We start from the raw sequence: 8,376 nt of genomic DNA on the forward strand, positions 1-8,376 counted from the left end.
GCCTTACCCAGCAGCGGAGGCTTGGGAGTCAATGGGGCCTTGGCCGTAGGAGGAGTCTTCGGAGTCGCTGCAGCCTCGCCCGTAGGAGGACTCTTGGGAGTCAACGGGGCCTTGCCCGTAGACGGAGTCTTGGGTGCTAATGGAGCCTTACCCATTGGCGGAGGCTTGGGAATCAATGGAGCCTTACCCAGCAGCGGAGGCTTGGGGGTCAGCGGAGCCTTGGCCGCAGGAGGACTCTTGGGGGTCAATGGAGCCTTGGCCGTAGGAGGAGTCCTGGGTGCCAACGGAGCCTTACCCAGCAGCGGAGGCTTCGGGGTCCCGGCGGCAGTCCCGCGGTCTTCTGCAGCCGCACCCAGCCTTGGCAGCTGTTTTAAAGAGATCCCAGGTGCCTTCAAGCTGGTTTCCTCACCGGTTGTAGCTTGATCCGACGCAGGCTTAACCGTAGGTGGTCTGCCCACTCCCGGCTTCATCGGTAGCTGTTTGGGGGGCAGGGCAGGCTTGGAAGGTACGCCAGGCGCCTTCGGGGTGGTTTCCTCACCGCTTGTAGCTTGATCGGACGGAGGTTTGGCCATGGGTGATTTGCCGATTCCCGGCTTGAGAGGAGGATCCTTGGCTAGAGGTCCTCCCTTGGCCGGCGGTCCTTCCTTAGCTCCGGTCACCTTCATAGCCGGTTTTGCCGGCCGTCCTTTTCCGAGTGTGGGAGCAGCCGGTGACAGTTTGACAGCAGGGAGGTTCTCGGCAGCTGGCGCCTGGCCCGGCCCGGGCGGTTGGGGCGACTTGACGGCGGCCTCCTGCTCGCCTAGGGAGGTCTTGCGGATGATGAGCGGTGCAGCTTTCGGGTGGGGTTTGATCTTGAAGGGTACGCCGCCCGCTTTGCCTTCACGAATTGCGCTAGTCTGGACGGGGTCGGCGACCTTGGTCAGAATTGAGACCTTCACGGGCATTCCGCCAACGGCACCTGTGCCAGGTGCTGGGCCGCCGGCTCGCAGTGACTTAACTTCCAGTCCGGGCCCGACGGCGTCGACGTCCGACGGATTCTTCGGGCTCCCGGGGTGACCAGGGGTTACGAAGGGCGTGGAAACGGGTCCCTCTGGCACCTTGGGTGTGACCGTGGGCGGTTTGGGCGATTCCGAATCGACCGCCAGCATTGGACTCAGCTGCGGCAGACCCGGCGAAATCGGGGCCTTCGGCGTCACAAATAGGGACACGACCTTCTCGTCCGAGAGTCCGTCATCCGCTAGCAACTCCTCCTGTCCCGGGAAAGGCGGGAACAAGTTCGGCCGCGCCTGCTCCTTTGTCTTGAGCAAGATAGCCGGCCCCCCGCCGGCGGATCCGCCCGGGGCGGCTTCGGCTTCGGCGGCCGTGAGTCTGGTCCGGACTTTGAGCAATCCGGGCGGCGTAATATTGGTGGGGGGCGAGATGCCTTCGTCGATGCTGATTTCGGAGCCGCTGTCTTGGGCCTTGGCCGGTTTGTCGAGAGCGGCTGCACGTTTACGCTTGATCTCGACCAAGAGGCGATAGGCGTCCCTTTTGTTGAGTCCGAAACGCAAAAGGCGGTCGTATAACTCGCGCTGCAGTTTGCCGTGTTCGGTACTCTGTAGGAGTTTCATCCAAGTGTTTCGTTTCGGGTCTCTCGGGTTCACAGAGCCCCGCTCCATGCGGTCGAAGATATGGCGCCTTAATTCGCGGTAGCGTGCCTCGTTGGGTCTTCGTTTGATCCGCACCGTCACGGGTTCTCGGGCCAGCCGCATCCGCTCCAACTCCAACCGCAGGCCGCGTGGCATGGTGCTGAAAAATGCCGACTCCTCCTTGCCCTCCAGAGCGCGGGCCGCTAATTTGAGATCTGCGCGATAGCGCGTCGCCGCCAACGGGTCTAGAACTCGCGACTTGGGCGGTTCAGACAATTGTCGTGGTGCGATCATTCGCGACCCAGCACCTCGAGATGGCCCCGACTCTCCTCCTTGAACTGCGCCTAATCCCGAGCCCTGTTCTGTCCTCGTTCCCGCCGGTTTGTTGTCCAGCCTCGCTTTGTTTAGACGCGCGTCGAGGCCTTCATGAAGGGCAGCGACCTCGTCGCCCGTGCCGGGCTCCATTGCCGTGGGCTTCTCCGCCTTTTCGCGCGCCTTGAGCTTGCGCTCAACCGCCTCGTGCAGGTCGAGGTGTGTGGGCTTGTACAAGTCCCGCATCACCCAACTCGCAACCGACCCCGGACCGCCTACGTCCGCGGATGACCGGCGCCCAGCCCCAGCCCCCGCGCCGGCGTTCTGGAGGGTCACACATGCGCCTTGAGAAGCGCTGCGCCCCACATGGGCCCGGTGGTTGTAGGATGAACCCAGAATCTCCGCCACTCGTTCCCGGTCCACTGCCGCTAACGCCTCACGATTCCGACGTCGCTCGTCTGCAGCGCCCTCCTCCAAATTACTCAGGTATGCCTTGGCCTCCATGCGCCTCTCCAAGGAGGCTAACATGCCTCGCAACCTCTCACGCTCACCTTCCATTTCCCTCCGCAGCCTTGCCTCCACCGCCGCAGACGAGGACCGGTCATCCGCACGACTTTTACCCGCGGCACGATTGTCCACCAGACGGCTGCCTGTTGTTGTTGTAGGACTGTGTGGTGCCAGGCGGTCTCCTGCCTTCCCCTCACCTGTCTTCAGACGACCAGCAAACAAACTCCCGGGCTCCGGATCCCCCAGCGACCTGCTGACGTTCAGCAGGTCGCCGGCGTCCAGCAGCGCTATCGAACCACTCCCACGGGGCGGAGACGATTTGCTGCGCCGAATACCCGTCGGCTTGTTCGCGCCCTGTTGCCCGTTAGGGGTCAGCTGCAGGTCTTCAGGGACTGGACTCGATGACTCGTCCTGACGCCCCCCGTCCTGCGGGCCTTGGTCTTGCTGGCCTTGGTATTGGCGGCCTCGTGCTGGGCCTGAGCCTTGAGCTGGGCCTGAGCCTTGAGCTGGGCGTAGGTCGAGAGAAGGATTTTCGTGAGTATTCTTAGAGAATGGGTCCGGCTTGCTGAGCGAGCTGGAGCCAGAGGACCTGCTTGATGCCGGGGGGCGGTTACGGCGGAATTTCTTCTTGAGTTCGGCGACCAAATCTGCTACATCCGGAACCGGTTCGACTCGTTTCAGTTCTAGAGGTTCCAGGTCGACCAGGGGGCCCTCGGCCTCCGTGGGTCCATGATCCGCCGCCTTTCGTTCCTTAATCCATTCCGCGATGAGGCCGTTCGGTCTGTCCGCGGCGTCCCGGTCGTCGTCCAGGGATTGCGCCTTCTCAAGGTCCTTTCCTAGACCCTTGATCGCCGCTTCGATCTGGCTAGGCTGCAGCGTCTGAGACCGGCGGGGTACCACTCTCTTAACCTGCTGTTCAACCACTGACTGCTCCACCACTGGCTCTTCCGCTGTTGATTGCTCTTTAGTTGGTTGTTCCTCCTTGGGTTGCGCCATCGCAGGCTTCGATGTGGTGGGTCTAGACGCAGCTAGTTCGGGCGTAATGGGCTTGCCGCGTCCAGAGGATTCTCTCACAAGCTCGGGAGGTGACTCCATGGCCCTCGGCGGCCCGCCGCGACCTGCTAACTGTGGTGGTCTGGACTTGGCTTTCGGAATACTCGGGGGGCTCCGTTTCGTCGCCTGATTGCGCCCGGTCGCAGAGGCCTGGCGGGCCACTTCTCGGAGAGCCGAAAGATCATGGTTCGGCTGCAAGATCACGGCAGTGCTCGTCTGGGCGCGGCCTTTTAGGGCCTCTTGCCCAGACTGTTCGCGCGCAAGCTCGCGTGCAGATTGCTCCGGTGCAGATTGCTCTGGTGCAGATTGCTCTAGTGCTGATTGTTCACGTTTCATTTTGTCCAACGGTAGTTGTATTCCGGTCTTGCTTACGATAGCATGTTGTTGTATGGAGCTACCTCGGAGTTGGTCGCTCCAGTTGACGGGTTCCGTAACTTGGCTGACGGCAGGGGGTACGGCGCGTCGGTATTGGGCCCAAGTCATTCGTGTGACGGGCGGGGGTTGCGAGATCAGGCGCTGGATTTTCGGTTCGCGGGCGCGGTTCGGTCGTTCCCCGTTCGATTGGTTGATGGTCTTTTGCAGCTCGGCCGGATCCACGCCGGCTGGCTCGACGACGGGTAGTGGGAACCCTCGGTCGTTGAGCTCCGGCGGGGCGGCTCCGAGCTTGCCGGTTCGCACCGGTGGCATCGAAGCCGGTGCGTTAAATAGGTCTTCGAAGAGCTGGTCGTCCTTCACCGTCGACCGCGGTTCGGTCACATATCGCCCCCGCAACGTGGGATTCAACTTGGTCATGGTCATGAAGGGCTCGTATTCATGCGGCTGCAATCCCGCTGGCACGTTCAAAGGCCCCCGGGCCTCATACAAATACGGCGGGTGCTCTGGCCGACCCTTGGGGTCCAAACAATCGTCGCAACACTCTTTAAACATCTCCTCCTCCTGTTATTCAAGGAGCATGCAATACTTGTGGGTGTGCTCCGATGCTTCCTGAACCCGCGAAATCTGCCTGTATCAACCTCACATAGTGCCCTTCGTACCCTCTAGACTGGTGTGAATCTCACTGTGTGAACCTACCTGACCATTCATCGACCCAAACCCAAATCCTTTACCGCAAGTGTGCGTGTGTCTGAAACACACAACCTATCGAAGACGACAAGCATACAGCTACATGTCACGTCGTGTGACATGCCACGTGGTGTGACATGTCACGTGGTGTGACGGTCTGTTCAAGCTTGGACGAACAACAAGGTGTGGCAAGGCAAAGTTTGGGTGAGATGAATGAATAGTGCACACATTAGTAAATCACATAGAACGAACCATGCACATGCGCGTGCATTAGGGTCATTGATATTCAGAATTCATGTTGAGATTAAGAATCGTCGAGTCATAAAAGAACGTAATTAAGCTATGTTACGTTTTTTGTTGGCCTCATCCTCCTCAATCTCTCGTTCAATGTCAGCCTAAAATAGATTAGCGCACTTGTGCTTGTGGGTAGGGGGAGGGAGGGTGTTGAGTACTCTGACAGGATCGAAGAATCGGTGTTTCATGGCGTCTTTCGGTACGATTCTCTGAGTGTGATCATATCTGAGAAGTTGGTCAAGTAGGTCAATTGCATCTTCAGTGGCTAGGTGGGTATTGTCCTTTCTTATGAATGAGCTCCATGGGCGTCTAGGATATTTGTCGTATATATCTTGGTTGTACATATGATCTAGTTTGAGTTTATATCTTTGGCAGTAGATGTTGAAGTCAGGCGAGCCAAGGACTTTAACGATTTGTGTAAGCTGATCATAATTATCAGAGCCGTAGAAGAAAGGCTCCCTTTTAAATATAATTCCTGCGAGCACGCAACCCAACGACCACATGTCTAGGGAGTAGTCGTATAGCTGCAGATTAACCAGTAGTTCGGGACCCTTGTAGTAACGAGATGCAACACGAACGTTGTATTCTCGTCCCGGATGGTAAAACTCTGCTAGACCCCAATCAATCAAACGAAGCTTGTGTCGACTATGATCGATCATGACGTTGTGAGGTTTCACATCTCGATGCATTATGCCTCGGCTATGGCAGAAGTCAAGGGCGCGTAGCAATTGGAAAATGTAATACCGCACATCGTACAAAGTAAGTCGAGGATACAATTTCCGGAAGTCAGAATTCTCCACCATCTCCGTTATCAACGAAGGCGTACGACTCAGCGGGTCCTTTACCACGTCAATCAACCGAATCACATTCGGACCACCTGCCAAGTTTTGTAAGATACGGATCTCCCGCCGAATCTTCTTCTTCTTAACTGGCTTCAAAATCTTCACAACGCATAACTCCTCACGACCGTCCGCACATATCAGCCTCCCTTCAAACACCTCGCTGTACTTGCCACGACCGATTTTGCGTACCACCTCAATCCCGTCAGGCAACGACCACTCAATGGCTGCCGTTTCATAGTCCCAGTACTCCGGCGGCATCACCGAATTCACCGTCGCGTAATACTTGGGCAACGGCACCTATACACAACACTGTTTACTACCTCTAACCGCGCATGCACAACCGCCCGTGAACAACATACACGCTTCCAATTTGCACACGTGTGCATTGCTACGCGTTTCCCTTGCGCCGCGCTTGCGTTACACACACGTGTGTAATGCACTCATGACCGCGCACAACTCGCCGCTGAGCCGCCCCGGAACGAGTCCCAGTCAACCCTGGTCTGCGCAAGACAACAGTGTGGTTACCTTGGCACCATTGCTGGTGATTGGGATGGGTATGTCTGGCGACATTTTTGGGACGAAAAATGTAACTAATTCCGAGGCCTCACAGCTACCTTACACAGCTCATCTTATCTGGCAGCGGTCTTGACGAAGAGTCAGACCGTGTTCCGGCAGGCCGTTGTGTGACGGCCGCTTAACTACCATTGCTATTGAACGGTTGTGCATCTGAAGGTAGTGTTTGCGTGCGGTGCTCCTGGCCCAGGGTTGGTGCTTTGGCTACTGGTTGGTGCCTTAGTCTGGGACTTAAGGGGCGGCGGGAGTGATGGCCCAAAAGCTGAGTAGATTTTGGTCCTCCTCTGCTACATTCCTCCTATTTCTTCGTCGCTCGGGGGGGAAGTTGGAGACAGCGATGGACGTGGTGAGGGCGGCGGTTGCGGCTAGCCAGCCGAGGACGCCGGCTAACCGGAAGTCTCTAGTGTGAGACTTGATGCTGAGCATGGGTGTGGTTCCATCGTACATGGCGGGCACTGCAGATGCGAGGCTCAGGTCCAGAGTACTGAACCGCAGGAAGAGAAAGGCCGCGGCACCCGCCAGGGGCGCAAGGCTGAGCGTCCGCAAGACTCGCGCCCCCCGAAATTTCAGGTGCCCCAACAACAGCAACCCCAGTGCCATCGCTGCTAGACCGATCGTGATAAACTGACGGAGCCATAGACTCTTGGCCGACTCGCAAAAAAATTTCAATCCCGCCGCCACTTCGCTGACCGTGTCCGGCAACGTGCCACCCTTGTTTGACACGAAACCACACACCGAACTCCGCCACCTGTTGGCACATATATATGTTGCAGGGAAGAAACAATACTGCCGAGCTTGGCGGTACACGGGCGGGCTGGGAATGGGTCGGGCAGGACCTCACCTGTGTAGAAACATTGGCTTGTTCGCCTGCTTGAATAGTGCCATGCAGGTGAGGTGAAAGGGCTTGTCAAAGTCCCACGCAGTGCAGTCGCTGACCGTCTGCACTCTAATCCAATTCGTCCGGATTTTCCAGAAGCGCAGGTTACCCAGCTGGAAACTGGACTCAGTCAACGGCAGGAGGAGCCCGGAGGCCACAAACAGGGCCACGCAAAGAACATCGATTAACAGCCACAACCTCATTGATGCACCATGGATGCATACAATGTGTCCTTCACCATCAAGGACGTGAACAACATGGTCTCACCCGACGGCGGCGTCATCAATCCCGTGAGCACATACACATGTAGCACATACACACGTAGCACAAACACGTCACATGTGTCACGTCCGTCACACACGTAGTTTTGTCGGGTTCCGCACCACCGCCCCCTGGACGTGGCTTACCCCGAGTGACTTGCCCGGAGTGACTTGTCCCGGGTGACTTGCCCAAACTGACTTGCTGCTCTCTAGTTGGTGGTGGTTCGTTGCGCTGGTCAGGAGTACCGAACGGAGATCAAATATGAGAAGCTGGGTCTGGTCAACTTTGATGAGGCTCACTCATGGCCGAACTTGGTGATGCCTCAGCAGTCCTTCGACCAGGCAGTGATCGAGTTCGAACTCCAATCTGCAAACGCATTCTGGGCCAACACGACCATTGGACTTGCAGCTATTCAACGTAAACGCACGACCAAAAATCTGCCACCGAACGTTTGCACCCACCTGGCGCCTGCACCCCCTCGTGCTACCCCTAGGCTCGTGGCCGTAGGCTCGTAGCCGTAGGCTCGTGGCCGTAGGCTCGTGGCTGTAGGCTCGTAGCCGTAGGCTCGTAGCCGTAGGCTCGTGGCTGTAGGCTCGTAGCCGTAGGCTCGTGGCTGTTGGCTCGCGTGCGTAGACATCGTTAAGCCTCGTTTCAGTTCGATCTGTAAAGAATAGGGGTAACCACACCTTGAGTGGATATGTGCCATTGATTGGCATTAATGAGAGCAAGACAACCGGCAACCTGAATTTAACGCTGAGTGTGCTGGGTCCAGGGGACGTTCTTCGCGTCGAAGAGGAGAACCAGTAAGTGTGTGCACTGTTCTGTGTGTGCACTGTTCTGTGTGTGCACTGTTCTGTGTGTGCACTGTTCTGTGTGTGCACTGTTCTGTGTGTGCACTGTTCTGTGTGTGCACTGTTCTGTGTGTGCACTGTTCTGTGTGTGCACTGTTCTGTGTGTGCACTGTTCT

General features: G+C 57.4%; 2 protein-coding genes across 2 annotated transcripts; one reads left to right on the top strand and one right to left on the bottom strand.

The window, feature by feature from the left end:
• Positions 1 to 7: 7 nt before the first annotated feature.
• Positions 8 to 6,268, bottom strand: GNI_073720 (casein protein kinase 2 alpha subunit; the record flags this gene model as incomplete). The annotated part of the gene is made up of 5 exons (XM_011132113.1): positions 8 to 4,436; positions 4,607 to 4,623; positions 4,912 to 4,957; positions 5,015 to 5,995; positions 6,224 to 6,268. Coding segments are annotated over 5 exons (5,518 nt in total), but the record flags the coding sequence as incomplete, so codon positions are not given.
• A 1,092-nt stretch (positions 6,269 to 7,360) lies between these two features.
• On the top strand, positions 7,361 to 8,216 carry GNI_073730 (putative ferlin; the record flags this gene model as incomplete). The annotated part of the gene is made up of 3 exons (XM_011132114.1): positions 7,361 to 7,438; positions 7,622 to 7,826; positions 8,065 to 8,216. The coding sequence occupies 3 exons, from the start codon at positions 7,361 to 7,363 to the stop codon at positions 8,214 to 8,216; spliced, it is 435 nt and encodes a 144-aa protein (XP_011130416.1).
• Between the last annotated feature and the right edge of the window lie 160 nt (positions 8,217 to 8,376).

Source organism: Gregarina niphandrodes, assembly GCF_000223845.1.
Source record: "Gregarina niphandrodes unplaced genomic scaffold scaffold00013, whole genome shotgun sequence".
Taxonomy (NCBI): domain Eukaryota; phylum Apicomplexa; class Conoidasida; order Eugregarinorida; family Gregarinidae; genus Gregarina; species Gregarina niphandrodes.